We start from the raw sequence: 18,450 nt of genomic DNA, 5'->3' as shown, positions 1-18,450 counted from the left end.
AACACATCAGCACACCCATATTTACTGTGGTGACAGTCACTACAGCCAAGCTACAGAAGCAGCCAGAGTCCATAGACAGATGGAAGATGGAAAAAATGTGGACTTTTATTCACCAATAAGAAGAAACATAATCATCTCACAGGCCGGAAAATGAATGTAACTGGTGATGACATCATTAAACAAAAGAAGCCAGACTCAGAAGACAAATGTGTCACATGTTTCCCTTTATTTATGGATCCTGGGTTTTGTTTGTTTGTTTGTTTTATAAATATATAAAATACAGGCAAGAAAGTGGGAAGAGGAAGTGGAGTGGTAACAAGTGGGAGGGGAGAAAGAGGAGGACTGAGAGGGTAACTATAAACAACATGCAATAAATAGTCTTTATTTATTGAGCACCAGGCTCAATGAACACATGATGAAGAGCAAAGCAGAATCTCTCCAGAGTGCCTTGTAAATCCATTGAACAACAAAAACTCCATTGACGTCATTATTGGTCAATAAGATACTGTGTACAGCTGGGCGGTGGTGGTGCATGCCTTTAATCCCAGCACTCAGGAGGCAGAGGCAGGCGGATCTCTGTGAGTTCGAGGCCAGCCTGGTCTACAAGAGCTAGTTCCAGGACAGGAACCAAAAAGCTACGGAGAAACCCTGTCTCGAAAATCCAAAAAAAAAAAAAAAAAAAAAAGATACTGTGTACACAAAGAAATGGTGACAGCCAATCAGAATTCCTCAAAAGTTGTTGACAAGTTTTGTGACTCCTGTTGTAATATTCGTGAGGGGAGCTCTACACTCACATACAAGCTAAACAATGGAATATCATTTCTGCCAGTTTGTTCATTTTTAAAATAAGCTATTTACTGTTTCAATTATACACATTGTATCAAGTCCAATGGGAAAACTAATATTCATCTTCTAATGACACTTTAGGAAAAGTGTGGGAGGAAAGACACTTGAAGGGAAGTAACAGAAACTGTCAATGTTTGCTGCGAATTTCTCCTTTAAAAAAAGAAACAGCACCCAGGAGTCTAGGCAAATTAACCTCTTCCATGCAGACAGGAAGACAGGTTTTAAAGACGTGTCAGAGTTAAGGGTGGCAGCTTTTGTGGAAGCCCACTCTCTCTAGAAGACAAGCAGTTGAAACTCACAAGACAACACTTAGGAAAAGACCAGCACTGATTGCTTCTACTTAAAGATGACCAGCATCCAAAGACCAGCAAAGGGATGCTCAGCAATGTTTTCCAGGAAGGGATGCCACAGAGCTTAGATGACGCAAGTCAGCTCGACAAAGAATACAGGTTTGGGACCCCAGGGTAGCAGCCGAAAGGATAGCGCATAGCATCCGCTGAAAGTTGAATTGAAACTTTCAAAAGACAGGACAAAGTCTTAACCTGTAGTGCCCACCAAATGACAGTGTAACTTTGCTATGACACATTACCAATCTCATCATTAAAATAAGAAAGTCATACTGGATTAAAGGAGGCCCAAACCCAGTGACTTGCATCATCGTCAGAGGAGAAAGACTGTATACAAAGACACAGAGGTAGACGGTCAAAGAAATGAAGTGGTCATCGAAGAGAGGCAGAGCATCCAAAGAAACAAGGGACACTGAGGACAGCTGGTAGCCATGATCTGAACTGATGGAAAAGTGGGAAAAATCACTCACTACAACCTTCAGAGGAAGCATGTCCTGTGGACACCTTAATTTCAGACTGCAGCCTTGCGGAACGCTGATAGACTCGATCTCAGATGGTGCAGTTGGCTGTGGCAGCCTCAAGAAACTGGTCCATCTGCTGCACTGACTCAATCTGTGACTCCCTTCTGCTTCTTATCTCTGTTCCGTTGCTTTAAAGATCCCCAGAGGAAATGATTTCCCTTGGAGACAAACCAGAGGTACCATTGAAATGTAAGCTATAGTTCCTTACATCCACCTGTCGATGAGGCAATTGTGACCTTATGGGAAGAGGAAGCCAGGTGAAGTGCTGAGGTCCCCTTGGGGCTTCCTTGCCTGAATGTTAAGGTAAATAGATGAGACCAGCAATCCTACTCTGAAAAGGAGCGGAGGTTAGGAGTCCAAGTTCCCAAGGGACGAAAGTCTGGTTGTGATATCGATCATTGACAGAAACCAGCAGAGGTGCAAGTTCCGAAATAAACTAGTCTCAGAGCAGGCCCCAGACTGCTGACTGGAGTCCACACAATGAGAAGGAAGAATCTGTGGAAGGTTTAAAATGAGCTACAGGAGTTAGGGTTGCAGCTTGTCCCAATAACCAGGTTCTTCCAAACGCTGTCTCTTTGAAGGAAAGGAAGCTGCCCAGAGTCCCCGAGGAGCCTCTTGCAGTTCTTGTAGAAAGAGAAGATGTGAGGGACACAGAAGCACAGGCTACAGAAGATGCTCTGGGAGCTGCCACACCAATGCCTGTAAGAAACAGGCACGCCATGTTCTAGCTGCGCAGTCCTGAAGAAGAGATCCCTGAATCCTTCATCCTTCAGAACAGCACCATCTTTTGGTCAAAAAGACTCTGAGCCAAAGTGATGCCTCCTTGAAGGAACAGCCAGCATCTCAATGCATCGTTAACATGTAGTACTTCTTACACTGCCCCTCACCTGCTTGGCTCCCGCAGCACAGGCTCTAGACATCTGAGCATGCATGCAATAACTGGACATTAACTGCAGTGCTGCACAGCCAGGAAGAGCAGTGATTTCTGAAGCCTGTGTGCTCGGGAACACGCAAAAAACCACAAAAATACCTTGGCATTTGTGCTCCACCTCCCAGTGATTCCATATTGATGGCTGTGGTGTGGGGCTGGGCATGGGCACTTTCTAAAATCTTTCCAGGATGACCCTGCGCAGCCCGCATTGACTACTCCTGCCAGAGCCATGAAAATAAGTTGGCCGAAGGGGGACCAGAGTATTGATTCTCTGAGTGCTACTCAACCAGGAGCTGTCTGACTTCCCTCTCCCTATGGGTCAGGTCCAGGAACTCATCCACACTGATCTGTGTAGCCTATAAGGAAGCATGCATTGTAGAAGGCAGATTATCTAAAAGTGATCTTTGCCTCCAAGCACTGTGAATGTTTTTTGTGCCAACTTTCCTGCCAGGCCTTGTGCCTTGTTTTGGAAATCAGTTCCACTTTGGTTTGCCTAGTTACTGTTCTGAAGCTGTGGCTTCCTGCAATACACATTTCCATCTGACCTTGCTCACCTCCGGCCCTTAGGAGGAAGAGAGCAATATCCTAGCTTCTGCTACCCTGAGCCATGCTGAGGGCAGACACTGAGGAACCCCCAGGAGATTTTCATATTCACAGATTTTTCTTCTATATTTTAAGTAGCTAGTGAAGAGCCATAAACCCTTCAAATAATGTTTATCCCAGGGAAAGACCATTTCTTTCATTTAGCATCACTTTTAATCACAAAACTGGGTCATTCTCTGCTCAGAGTGAATCTGGACCTCCCAGGCTGCTGTCAGAACACGGAGAGATAAAATGACGGCACACGGGAGCCTTGTGACTACAGAGGCATTTTGCCACCTCTTTAAAGGAACAACTTTATCATGGGCAGATTTTTAATGAAATCAGCTGTTTCCAGTCTTCCCTTCTGTGGCCTTGAACATAGACCCTGCTGCCTTTGGTTTTCTGGGACAGCTGTGTAGGTCTACGGAGCTCTGGCTGCCCTGGAACTCGCTCTGTAGAACAGGCTGGCCATGCATGTAACACCACCCAGCGAGGTTTGCTTCTCTTATGTTACTTCTAGGAGTTATGAAAGCCAAATGTTTACTGAAGGTTTCTTAAATTACTTTTCAAAGCAATTGATTTAGTTTTCAATCTGCTTTTGCAAAGTTTATAAAACGAAAAGTTACTTACAAAATAATCTTTTCCCTACATACATTTGCAATGGACTATGATTATTCAGTTATTGGAGGTGGATGTGTCATGAATATTTTTTAAAAGAAATATTTAGTGCCATCCGTCATCTCAGTAATGGTTTCAATGACAACATTTTTAAAAAGACAGAAAAAAGTTGGTAAGGTGGCTCTCTGGGTAAAGACACTTGTGACTCAATGGTGCAAGACTGATCTTTTGTGTGATCTGTCTCTGTCTCTGTGTGTATGCGTGTCTCTCTGTCTCTTTTTCTGTGTATGTGTGTCTCTACCTCTCTGTGTGTCTCTACTCTCTGTCTCTCATAGCAAAAGAAAAACAAAGCAAGATACAGAGTCCTTAAATGCTGTACACTCAATTAAAACTATAAAAATGAACTCTCTGGTCCAGCATTCTCTGTCTTATCCAGCTCTATGGAGACTTTTCGTGGGATATTTGATCACACTGTGTGAAAGATGCCTTCTGATTGGTTCAGTAAAGAGTTGAATGGCCAATAATAGCTAGGCAGTAGAGGTTAGGCAGGACTTCCCAGCAGAGAGAGGAACTCGGGATGATGAATCTAGGTAGATGGGAGACCCTAGTGATACACTGTAATCAAACATACAGAAGGAAGAAGTAAAAAGCCACATGGCAGAACAAGTATTAATAGAAACAGGTTAATTTAAATTACAAGAGCTAGTTTGTTGTTGTCCATCTTATAAAATGCTCCAGTTCTGTTTGATGAATGTATTTAAATCAAGCATTCTCAACAAACACTCCCAGAAACAATCATATTACCTGAAAATATCACTGCTAACATTTAATGTACTTAAAATATTAATAAAGATAAAACGGTTTACTACCAAAATCCTGAAAAGGAAAAAAGCTCGCTCACCTTGTGAAAAGAGAACAGGGTGAATTTTAAATCCTCCTCCATTCTTCAACCGTTGAGGCAGTTGCTCAAAATGGTAGCTATCAATGTAGAAGTAAACTTTCAGGGCCTGGCGGCTTCCTTCCACTTGGTACGTAAGAGGGACATCTGAAGTGACATTAAATCCCATATTACTTCCTGAAGTCAAGGGTATGCTGGACAGTACATTTGGATTATGTCAGTAATATGTTAAACTTTTACAAAAAAAATTCTGAAATTTACCACAAAGTAATACAGTAAGAGTGTTCCAAAGTGTAAGCCCTTCAAGATATGAGAATGGCCAGGCTCTCTCCCCCACCCCCAACCCCGCCAGACTACTCTTAATGGCTATGAAGTCCATTTGAAGCCCCTGGAGATGCAGGTAGCCAAGAAAAAAAAAAAGGCCCAAAACCAGGCCACAAAATCCCACAAATCTCTGAGTTTGCCCAAAAATCAGTTCATAAAACCCCACCAATCCAGGCCACCATGGGAAGAAACGCTGCCCCACAAGAAATCCTAGACAGCCTGCCTCCTGCACAGTTCTTAGTTGCTTCTTGCTAAAACAGAGGCAACCACCGTCTTGTGTCTTTCCCAATCAATCTCTTGTGTAAGGTTTGTTGTGTGTTGCGACTTTTTGGTATTTCTTGACTCCTGCCTGCCAGGATGTCTTTTCCCTCAGAGCTGCAACATTTGCATTAGGGAAGCCTTTCTCTTCAGAGCTGGAACGCTTACACTGGACTTTAGGCCCACGTGGCACACAAAGCGACGTTCCGTTAAAGAGTACTGAATCAGAGTTCCACTAGCTAAAGACACGGGTTTATTACTGAACTGTGTATCAAATTCTGTAATGGGGAACGTGGTTACACTCTGACACACCAGATGTCTCACTTAACTAGATGAGGATTTCTCAGGGCAGCTGCCTCATTCACAAGTAGTCAAACGAGCCCACGGAGCATACTCCTTAAGTAGTATGTGAGGAAAAAGACTGCATAGCAACCATTAGCAAAATGAGCATGGGTTTTGTAAGCTCTGCTCCCTGAGCATCACATTAAAGTGAACCATGTTCTGTTGAAGATGCTTTGTGGTCATTAGAAATTATCTTTCCAAATTCTTGGAGCTACTTTTAAATACTCTAAAAATAATGGCTTTTTAATAATAATAAAAAAATCAGCAAACGCGATTGACTAAAATGCTGTGGGAACATTTCATGGTGCAACTGTAAGTCATATTCTTTCCATGTGAGTCCACAATATTTCTACACCATTAAAAAAGTATATAAAATCATTCTGAAAATACTCAAATTAGAACACTGCTACTAACTAGTTAAAAATCAAGAGCAAGACATAGCAGGTCTTCCTGATTCAACATAATGCATCTTCCCGATTCAACATTAGCACCTCAAGCTGCCTTCCTGGGACTGATATTGAGTTCAAGTTCAAAAGCCATTTACCACACAAATGACAACCTCCCTCTTTATTACTGAATTGTGTATCTAGGCAAAGGAGCTATGGCAGCGCTGGTCACCAGCTTCCCTTACGCCACCTCATAATGCTTATTTTATTTCTGTAACTTTTCATAGAGAGACATTAATTGGTTTAATTTAGAAACTAAAGAAATGAGTTTCTAAACTGAAGATTTAGAAGAAAGCCCTTTCATAATTGGAATTTTTTTATTTTCGGTTGTTAAAATTAAAAACCAAAGCCAAAACAACATTAAGAAGATGGTGGTTTACACATGCAGAGGAAGATTGTGGAGTTCCAGCCTAGCCTGTGCTACAGAGAAAGAGAAGAGGGAAGATGAAGAGAGGTAGATATAAAGATAAATAGAGATAAAAAGAGAGACACAGAGATAGACAGAAAGACAGATGACAGAGGTAGAGACACAGATAGAAGGAAGAAAATAAATTTATACCTGCTAAATATTTATATATTCTACTTTCTTCATATACTATCATATATGTCCATGTTTATTAAACTGTATGCATTTAGTCTTTGTCATCAAGGTAGTAAAGTGATGTCAAGTGGATAATGTTACTGAAAGAATGACAATGATGTCAGATACTGCTATATTTTAAACTGACATAAAACAAAGGTAAAAGGGAATTAAGGAAGTAATTCTTAAGAATTGGAACATCTTGATTACAGTGAAGTAATAAAAACTCAAGACTACTTGAAGGGATGAAAACAGTTTTCCTGTGTGCAATTCTCATGGACACAGGAATTACCCAGGAATACGGCAATCAAATCTAGTATATAACTATATACCACTATTAAGTAGGATTTACACAAGGTATGCAAAATAAATTAATGTAATCCATTGTATGTGTTGACAAAAAATAAAAATAAAGCTCACCTATCTAATCCTGACAGCATACAGGGAAAGCATTTAACAAAATCTAACATGAACTCATGAAAAAAATGTTTTCAGTCAATAGGTTAAAAAAATGGACCTCCACCATATGATAATATATATATAAAGCTATAGCTAACATCGTAGTTGATCGTAAGAAACTACGACTGCCCATTAAACCAGGAGCAAGAACGATGGCCTCTCACCACTACTCCTTTTCAATGCTGTGCTAGCAGTTCCCACTAAGACAGCCATAGAAGAAAAGGACATGAAAACACTCATCAAGAGAGGAGCAAACTTTTGTTTTTGTTTTTTTTTTAATTTATTTATTTATTAAAGATTTCTGCCTTCTCCCCGCCACCACCTCCCATTCCCTCCCCCTCCCCCATCAAGTCCCCCTCCCTCATCATCCCTAAGAGTAATCCGGGTTCCCTGCCCTGTGGGAAGTCCAAGGACCACCCAGCTCCATCCAGGTCTAGTAAGGTGAGCATCCAAACTGCCTAGGCTCCCACAAAGCCAGTATGTGCAGTAGGATCAAAACCCCATTGCCATTGTTCTTGAGTTCTCAGTTTTGTTTACAGATAAGATGATCAAAGATGGGTGACAAATCGGAGATCAACAACATTTGATATATACAATATATGTATATATCAAAGACGCACGAGAAAAAGTTAATATACAAAATCCAACTATTTCCCTATATATTAGCAATAAACAAGAAAAATACAAAGTTAAAAACACACTACCATTTGTACTAGCCCCCTCTAAAACGAAATACATAAAAATATACTAAAATATGTACAATATTTATGTGAGAAAAATAAAATTTCTGACAAATACAAAACAAAAAAATTAAGAAATAAATGAGAAACTAGTCTATGTTCATGGTTAATAGGAGCCATTATTGTCAGGATATTATTTATTCCTGATTTGCTATACAGTTTTCATGAAAATTCTTCAAATCCCAAGGTATTCATGGATATCAACAAAATGATTCCAAAGTTTGCACAGTGAGGAAAAAGATTGAGAACAACTAACACAGAGCTGAGGAAGAAAAGTACAGGACAGGGACTGACCGAATCCATTTCTCACCCCACAGGTACAGACAATGTGCCTGTAAATGTGCAACTGGACAAAGAATAGACAGCAGCTGAATGGAAACCTGGTCTGGAAATGTGTGAGCTAGTCCCATGTGAGCTGCCCATTTCTCCTGACAAAGGAGCACAGGTAACATGATAGGTTTTTCATTCCCCTGGTTTTGAAACAATTGGGCATGTACACATAAAAAGAATCTTAACATAGTGCTCAACCATTCATAAGATTAATTCAAAGTAGGTAAAAAAAACTGAAGTAGAAAGTATGAAACTATGTACCTCCTAGAAGACAGCATAGGAGAAAGCCATGAGTATGGATGATGCCATCTTAGAAATAACACTAAAGGCACAGCCAATGAAAGAAATCCTGTCATCTAGATTGTAGTAACACTAAATCTGAGCTCTATGGAAGATGAGGCCAGCACAATGTGACAATGAGCAAACAGCTAGGAGAAAGGATCTGTGAAGGACCCAACGAATAAAGAAAGGACTAGCTCTTGGAACACAAGGAGCTCTGCAAACACAAAATGAGAAAACTATAAAATGTTTTTAAACACGCACAATACCACGGAACTGAAATCCACCACTGTTTTTCTTGCAGACGGCCATCTTCTATCGGAAAACAAATTTATTTTGAGAGGAATGTAAGTAATCAACAGCTTGGAACCAATGAAAGCTGAGTGAGGGAACTTCCTAGGGCAACTCACCCAAGGAAACAGCCACAATGGCTTCATCCCTGAAGATATGACACCAGATCAGTGAATGGGTTATGTGAATTTATAAGTAAGTTTTGCTTTAAAAATTGATACTTTAGCCTGTTTAGATTGTCTCTCTCTAAGCCTTTCCAAGTCTTTGTCTTCCTTCAGATCTATTTAAAGCTGCCATTATGGGATGTTTTCTGTAGTCAGTCCTGAAAAGGTCACATTACCCTCTTGGTTTATGCATCTTTATTTCGTTATATGGCCTCTCGACTACATCTGTAGTCAACTCGTCATTATGACTCATCTTGACCACCAACATCATGGACCCATGTCTATTTCAACCATTATGGGACCCTGTTGTAATAGGAGCGGCGGGGCTGCTTCCCACTGCCACCCGGCTAGCTTTACCCAAAATAATTACATGGAAACTGTATTCTTTTGAACACTGCCTGGCCCATTAGTTCCAGCCTCTTATTGGCTAGCTCTTACATATTGATCTAACCCATTTCTAATATTCTGTGTAGCACCATGAGCTGGCTTACCAGGAAAGATCATAACCTGCGTCTGTCTGGAGTGGGAGAATCATGGCGACTCACTGACTCGGCTTCTTTCTCCCAGCATTCTGTTCTGTTTACTCCACCCACCTAAGGGTTGGCCTATCAAATGGGCCTAGGCAGTTTCTTTATTAATTAACCAATGAAAGCAACAGATAGAAAAATGACCCTCCTCCATCAGGACCCATAGCTCCAGACACAGTAGTTGACCCATATGAAGACACTGGGGGTTTACGAATACTCATTTGTCTAATAATTGCCTTAAGATTAACAGTATCATGAATATAAAGGAAACATTTGGTCTTGTCCAAAAGCAAGTGTAAGGGAATGGTTTCAAATATTGATTACAACCATGTAACACTTGAGGATTTCAACACATTGTCTTATTTAAACCACCAAGCTCTGGGAAAAACCTAATGCTTTCGTTGGCACACTGATTGATGAGAATGGATGCAGAATTTGAATTCAGGTTCTAGATAAAAGTGAATGGTTTCTTCTACCTTCCTTCTCTCTGCACCCTGTCCTCTCTCCATGGCGTGCAGCCAATCTGTCTCTATACCAGCCATGCAGCCTTTATTAACCATCCTGACACGTCTGCTCCTACACAGATGGAAAGATGAAACTACCTGCCATAAATCTGAACAAGCTCTAACCTTCTTCTACCACTGAAGTAAGACTTGATGGACCTCGGGTCTCAGGTTTCACAATGAACTCTCTCCTGTCATCATTTCCAGATCCCACAGTCTGGAAAACAAAATAGCTGCACACTGCCGCACTCCCTGGGACATAGCTAAGAAGTGCTTCTGTTTATGATTTTATTGATTCTGATTTATGGTTCTAACAGTATCTGGTTCCTCCATACTCTTGTCAAGTATGCTATCCCAGACTAAACTGCATGGTGTAAAACTTTCCACCAGCCCCCAAAACTTATAAAAGCCAGCTATTACCCTTTGTTCTGGGTAACCTTTTTACTGGTTACTCTGTAGGCCCCTCCCATCTCGCCAAACCATCTCTTATAGTGGCCTTATCTTTCTTCTTCTCACTGTGACTGGCTAGACTCACACTTTCTATGTGAATGAGGCTTGGAAGAACTCACAGAATGCACCTCCCTCCCTCTCTAGAGCTCTCCCTCTACAGCACTTGGGTCCTAGTGTGTACATGTCTAAACAATCTCTAAATGATGCTCTTGTCAATTTTATGAGGAAGTTTCTCCTTCCTTTAAGGTCAAGGCTATGTTGTTTTAGTGCTATTCTACCCTTCTAATCAATGCTCTCCCTCAAGGTTCAATCATGGCTTCCAGGCTTCTTCTCCTTATACACTTTATTTCTGAATGGTTATGTGTCAACTTCTTTCCCAAACCCACAATGACTGCTCTTTCTTTATTTTTATGTTTACTGGTGGAGTCTTATGGCATTGAAATTGGTGTTTTACTAGGGAACTACCTTCAGAAGTCCAGGCTACGCCCCAAAGAGACCCATAAAGCACAATGCTAAACACCACCATCATGAGTGCTTTGTCATATTTAAACTCTAACTTTTTCTTAGAGGATCACAATTACCTTTAATGTTTGGAATGTGTCCAACACATCAATGTCTCTTACTGTAGATAAAAAAAAATCACTTACAGAATTCATTATTGTGGTTCCCCTGATTACTTGATTGTCAAAAATGTCACTTTGAAAGCACAGAGGACAAAAAAATGCCCATGAGAGCTTACAGCTCCTCAAACAGCATTTTAGAGAATGAACAGCATTAGGAAACGTCACAGAATAGTTTTCAGCAAAATTAAGCTTACTGTCTACAAGCAAAACTACATATCCTTCTATACATGCAAGTAAAAACCTCCTAATTTATCCAAAATTTTGTTTTTAATCAAAATTTACCACATTTTGCCAGATAACAATTGTCTCTTGGGTATCAGTAACTTACACTTTCATATTCTTGGTCTTTTTGTTTATAAGTGGAAATGAACATTAGTGACAATTCTATGCTTCCTACCTTCATAAATTAACAGAAATAGCATTGATATTTTTAATTTTACTATTTCCACAGATTCCCTCACATCCAAGTCACTGTGATTTCTCTCAGGTCACTCCAGAGCTTCTTAAGTGGTCTATGAGTTTCTGCCCATCCTCAGAATGGTATATACAACACAACAGAGAGAGGCATCACTTTGGCTATGTAAACCAGGTCTTACTGTTCACTTGGAACCGGGAACATGGAGATATCTCAATAGCAGGAATCCCTATAAGGTCCTATTTCCTATTGGATGTCATACTCTGTTCTCTTTGCTTGCTCTACCATGGCCAAGAAAGGCTGGCTTGTTGCTCTGAGAACATGTCTCACAAACCTCCTGCCTGAGAGTTGAAGAAGCCTGACACACTATCTCCCACTATCTGTGTGCCTCTCTCTCAGCCCCTACAGGGGCCTGCTCTCCTAGACCAGAGACCTTCCCCATGTTGCTAACAGCACCCTTTCCTCTGCTCCTTCATTTTTATATTCTGATCTACTTTATTGTTACTTTTAACTTAACAAATTAATCTGTTTTTCTAACCTGTCATTTTCTTTCCTCACCTCAATTTATAATCCACAGAAGACACCATCTGCTTAGTACTCTTTTGAACCTGATACCCAGAATAATTCTGGCAAGAAGTAAGCATTCAAATGAAGTTTTTGATGAGACAACTGAAGGAATGATTATCATTTCATCAAGCCACAGATTTGAAGTGTGCACTTGTTGAGTCTCTATCTATTATACTAGCCACTGGGAAGGGCCATAAGAACACCTTCCATCTCTGAAGACACTTATATCTTCTATTAAAATACACAGGATCCAAACACTTGTGAAAAACAAGAGCACACAAAACTGTTTTTAAAGATAAACTGTAGATTTCTTGGACTGGTAGACATCTTATTGTGAAACATTTATACAAGATTGAAATCAAAGAAAAATAATGGTAATTTGCAAAATTTAGAGACATGAACATTAATACATGGGTTCACTACGTAACAAGTACTGTTCCTTAAGTATGACTTCTAAAATACAGCCTGTCAGCACTAATGTTGGAAAATGTCTAAGGCAGAGAAACCCTTTTCAATCATTCAACTCATGTAACTCTATGCACATGAGAAGATGGCATCATCTGCCACCAGAAACATTCTGGAGACACATTGTTACTCACTTGCAACCAGGGGCTCCTCTTCTGATGGTTTGAAGAAAAAGGAAACTTTTTCCAAATCAAATAACGCCACCAGCGTATCCTCTAGCATGGCTTGTTCATCTTTCTACAATAAAGGGAAAGAACCTATCAGGTGACTGAATGATGCGCCGTCAGATCCCATGGCACAATGTAAATGCAAACAAGAATCCCTTCCCTTCTGTTTTATTTCATCCAAAACATTGGTGCCAACACATTCCTGAAAACTCTTTGTTCAAAATGAAATCAAGAAGTCCTGACATGTTCCTTGTATGGTTTTATAGTTTCCTGATTTTGTTTTTTTTCAATATTTAAATGATTATATACATAATAGTCAATCTAGCTTATAGATAGAATCTAATCATAATGATCCCATTCACAAATAATATATGCTTTTGGCCTTTGACTTCTAAAAGCTCACAAAGTAACAGCTAGGAAGCAAAAAAGTCTTTATTTTTTAAGTTAAAAGCAAATTAAATCACAATTATTCTGTTTTATAATAATTCATTCATTGTTCAATCACTACTTACTAAAACCATGATAAAAGCAGTTTCCACATATAGATATATTTGTCTTCCAAAGAGATTACATACAAATACCATGCTCACCTTACAGCTTTGGGAGGTCCTTAGCCTAGAATATGAATAAACAATCCATTTCATCTCAACCACTTGTCTCACCTCTATAATGAGATTTCCTGTGCATAAAATAACAATGTTTTAAAAGCTCTACACTCATCCTGCTTCAGCTTCCAGTAAGCTCTGAGCAACTTGTTGAAATGTATGAAGCATGTTAAGCTTGTTTGAAAGGGAAATTCATGTTATCAAGTGCTGGGGCTGGAGAGAGGACTCGGTGCTGAAGAGCACTGGCTACTCTTCCAAAGGACCCAGGTTCAATTCCCTGCACCCACATGGCAGCTCACTACTGTCTGTAGTTCTAGTTCCAGAGGATCCAACACCTTTGCACAGACATACATTCAGGTAAAACATCAAGCACATAAAATAAAAACAAATAAATCATTTATAAAAAATGAAAATAAGTGCTATATTAAGAGATATCTTCTATGTGTAAGGTTAATTGTGTCACCATTATGAACCTAAGTATTCTTTAGAGAGTGTAGTAACTGCTATAAGAAGGCCAGAAGTGAGCACCAGGAAGATGATGTCATTGGGATATGCACACGAGTGTGTAAGTACATATAAGCCCACGGAGGCCAGAGGCAGATGCCACGTGTTCAGCTCTCTCACTTTTCACCTTTGAGTCAAGGTCTCTTTACTGAATCTGGAGCTGGCCTAACTAGCAAGTTCTAGGCACCTCCCTTCCTATCTCTCCCCCACTACAGAAGTAGAGTTACGGGCATACAAGGGGGCACGAACAGTTTTGTTGTTGGTTGGTTGGCTGATTTTGGTTTCAGCTTTTATGTGAAATGTGGGTGCTGAGAATTCCAACTCAGGTCCTCAGGTCTACACGGCAGGAGCTCTCACTCACTGAACAATCTCCCAAAGCCCTAAACTCCTGGGGAAGTAGTAGAAAAAGTACCTACTGCCCGGAAGTTTGCAGCAGGACTGAAAAACATCACCATTTTTCTGATGTCAAGTAGACTTGGGAGAAATGCTGCAAGCATCTCAGTCTCAGAACACTGCAGTGTGAGCCACACACTGTTTGGGGGACTGTGACAAAACCAGCTAACAGCTGCCTGGGCCTAGAGCTCCAAGAAGCACAGTCCCGGGTGGCTGCGACTTTCAGAGAGCCACGGTCACAGGTGAGACTGTGCTTTGATTTATTATTTATTGATTGATTATAATTTAATTACAACATTTCTCTCTTCTTTTCCTTGCTCTCAACTCTCTCATGTACTCCTTCCCTTCACATTCTCCTTCAAATTCATGGCCTCCTTACTCAGTAATTATTACCGCGTGTGTGCATATGTACGTACATATATACTCCTAACTGTAAACTGCTTGGCCCATTTGGTGTTATTTGTATGTATGTTTTCAGGACTTTGTGCTCTCAATACAGAGGTTCTCTTTGATTTTTTTTTCTAGTAAACTCTGATTGAAAAACCAATTACTAAAATAAATTTAAAGGTTTCACAAGGCCGGTTTTTAAGAAGAGCACAATTTTGTTGAGATATATAACTCACAGACTATGAAATTCACTCAGGCAAAATACACAGCTCAGCATCCCTAATGTCCGTGGCGCTGAGCTGCTTCTGTCACCCTCTAATTGTGGAGTATTCTCATCACCTCGGAAGGAAACCGAGCATCATTAGGCATTCTCCCTGGGGCATCTACCTGAGCACTTAGCTCCAGGCAATCGGATGTCTACTGTGATAACTGGAATGTATTCATTCAGTAGGTTTTATCACAGTAGAAATAAACTGTATTCTTGGTTTCTGGGCGAGTTTCCTTAAGACTGTGCTTTCAGGATTTCTGTACAATCTAGCACTCATCAGTACTATAAACTGTCTATGCCTGAGTCAGATTTTACTGTATGAGACAGCACTTAACTTATCCAGTTACCCACTAACAAATACCTGAGCAGACAGTCTTCAGGTATTTTGAATAACACCGATAGGAGTATTTGTCGCAAGTTCTTAAGTGAATGGAAGCTGGGGTTTCCACTGGGTAGTAACCTAAGGACTAGGATTTCAGGAATACAGAAATGATTTCTAATGTCTTGAAGAACTGGTAAGCTGATTTCCAAACAAGTTGTATTATTTTACGTTCCTGGGACTCGTTTCCAAAACGTAGAACTTCTACAGATCCTCGCCAGCAATTGTTATAGTAGAGGGCTCGTTTTTGTGCTTTGAGTTCCATTTCTCTAATGGCAGCTGACACTATTTATCTGTCATGTGCTTAGTGGCTACTTTTACATCTTCTAGGGAAGTATCTACTCAAATCCTTTCCCCACTTTTAAATTAGGCCATTTTAAAAATGACTATTGAGTTTTGAGGATTCTTTATATGTTCAAATCTATGTAATTTATTGCTTCTATGATTTGTAAATATTTTATCCTAATCCTGGAGACTTCAATCAAAATTAAGCTTAAAGTCCAAACATCAGCAATTGATTAGATATCAGAAACTTTAAATAAAGAGGATAGAATAGAAATGAAGTCTCACCTATGCATTCATTCATTCACTCAATCAGAAACACTGCTCCTAAGTTAGGAAGTACCCTGAATATCACACATAGTGTACTTTGGAAATATGCTTACCGCCCACATGGAGTGCATGGACCCTTCTTAAAATAATCTACTTCTGTATCTCTTAACCACCCTGGGAAGGATGCCATTATTTATAATTCCAGAATCTTCCATGAATGTGTAGTATAACAATCACCTCCATAAACAACAGTATGGAAAATGCTATTTCAAGATATTAAAGCCTCTACATTTGTTTTAAAATTGCTACTTGGTAACTCCACATTATCCATCTGTACTTTAGCAGATGAAACAGACTCTCATGTTCAAAGTCAGGATTCCATTCAATGAGCCTCAAAATGTTTATGGACATAAAAGCAGACATTTGTGCATTAAGACATCACAAAACTCCAGAAAGTCTATGTGAACAACACCAAAGTTGTCTATATTTCAGATAGTTCAGGATCCTTTTTTTTTCCATCTTTATTCATGCTGATGCAAGGCAATTTCTACTGCAGTTGTCTCAAGGTTCTTACTGTCAAGGAAGAACACTCATTTAAAGGAAGGACTGCAATTATTTAGCACATGCAAATTTCAAACAGATTGCCAGACAGTAGCTGGTCTGTGAAGCTTGCCCCAGATTATTAGCAACAGTCGGAGCGCAAGTATCAGGGAAGCAGTTATTTCCAGATTTATAATATCCCACCTTCCTCTCATGACTTTTTCCAGTCAGTGCTTAAGGATCTAAGAATGACTAATATCGGAGTCCCTCCTGGCTTATAGCAGCCAGAGAAAAGAGATAAAATCAGAAAAGACAGAATGCATTCCACATTCTTAGTAAAACCTGAATGACCACAGGGAAAAACTTCCCTTTAAAATAGCTGGATGACTATGAAGGAAACAGTGAGGAAGAAATGGTGACTGCTTCATATTGGTCATGTGACCATGGAGGCTACAGCTGACGCAGACCATAGGAGTCATAAGATTCCTTACCAAATTTGGTGACAGAAGTGACTGGAAGTGGAAAAGGACACCTGCATTTGCAATCTGGTCCAGCCACCTTCTGCTGGCTTCCCAAGTCTCCATTTCATTTTCCTTGCTGTTGTCAAACATCTGGTTTAAGGCGGCCATGAGCTGCTCAGAGAAGGCGCAGACAGTGGCCACAAGACTTTGGCAGAAAACCATGTCTCTCCGGAGCTGGGTTTCACTATCTGATTGAAAAGAATACAAAGGAAGCTTTTAAATGATGCATCAGGCAGGTGTAATGGCACACACTTTTAATCCCAGCATAGACCTCTGTGAGTTCAAGGCCAACCTGGTCTATATGGTAAGTTCCCGGACAGCCAGGAATACAGAGAGACCGTGTCTCAAAATTACAATATAGAACAGAAAATGTTGCAGAGACCAGCACCAGCATGGCACAGTACCTGTAAGGCTGCAGTAGTGGCACACATACTTTGGCACTAACCAAATCTTAAATCTTAAACCAAAAACTTAAATCTCTGGATTTAAGATCTACTCAGTCTGAAGGAAACCATGCTGTTACGAGAAACCTAGCCAACAATCCAGAACTAATGAAGTCATGGATCTTGGAGAACATAAAACCACGACCTTATTAAATCTACATAGCCCTAACTACATTCTACATATCCTATGTCCACAGATAAGGGTAGTATGAAGGAAATTTCTCTTTGCAACAGACAGAGACCATTACAGAAAACCACAGCCAATCAAAATGTCAAGATGTAGAGCTCAGTCCCAATGAATACATCTATAAAACAACTCCAGATTGGAAGGCTTAGGAAACATTGTGGGAGAAGGGACTGATGTGGGAGGTCCTTCTGTATGCATTGCTTTTATTGGTTGATGAATAAAGCTGTTTGGGCAAATGGCTTAGCAGAGCACATCCAGACTTGAAATTTGAACAGAGATATATAGAAAGACAGTAGGCAGAGTCAGAGAGATACCATGTAGCTGCTGAAGGAGACAGACTTTGGAGCCTTATGGGCAGACCACGGACTCATAGTGATACATAAATTAACAGAAGACATGAAAGACATCTTGGGCAACGGTGCTGTTTAAATTTTAAGCTAATAAAATTTTAAAATAAAGACACTTAATAAATGCTCATTGCTTTATGGAGTGATAGTCACCACTTGGCTACTGTGAGCAGGCTTGATGTGTATCCTGACTTGATATTGACAGTTCCTCAATGCCCCCTTCCCCTCCGTTCATCTACAAAGCAACAAACCCCTCACACATTAAATGCCTTGCTAAATGGCCTGATAGCCCATATTTTGTTCCCATGCCTCTTTAATTTGAAGGATGAAGCACAAATTTTAACTCAGTGCTCATGTCAGTGCATTGAAAGATTGGACCTCTTTGAATTATTGAAATATTGAAAATTGTGAAATTTTCTCTGTCCCAGGAAACACAGTGAACTTATTTCTGCCATCATAGACCCAGCACATCTCTCTTTAAGATAGATAATTGATATCACTGTGAGAATCTGTTTCCCACTGGATCACTGGTGACTGGATCAAAATGGGAAGTCATATATCACCTGAATGATGATACCTAGACTTTAAAGGCAATTCATGGGCATTCAGATAGTGTCTTAGGTCACAGGGTTTGAAGCTGGTCATATAACT

General features: G+C 40.1%; 1 protein-coding gene across 1 annotated transcript in view; it reads right to left on the bottom strand.

Moving 5' to 3' along the window:
• The window catches only part of Prex2 (phosphatidylinositol-3,4,5-trisphosphate dependent Rac exchange factor 2), a 283,473-nt gene that overhangs the window by 76,047 nt on the left and 188,976 nt on the right, over nt 1-18,450 (bottom strand). Inside the window, exons 32-34 of the mRNA XM_057790240.1 lie at nt 16,793-17,010; nt 12,641-12,743; nt 4,747-4,890 (exon numbers count right to left, since the gene is read on the bottom strand). Of these exons, the coding sequence (XP_057646223.1) occupies nt 4,747-4,890; nt 12,641-12,743; nt 16,793-17,010 (465 nt within the window). The remainder of the gene's footprint in view (nt 1-4,746; nt 4,891-12,640; nt 12,744-16,792; nt 17,011-18,450) is intronic.

Source organism: Chionomys nivalis, chromosome 16 (assembly GCF_950005125.1).
Source record: "Chionomys nivalis chromosome 16, mChiNiv1.1, whole genome shotgun sequence".
Taxonomy (NCBI): Eukaryota; Metazoa; Chordata; class Mammalia; order Rodentia; family Cricetidae; genus Chionomys; species Chionomys nivalis.
This window is presented reverse-complemented; position numbering and strand designations above follow the sequence as displayed.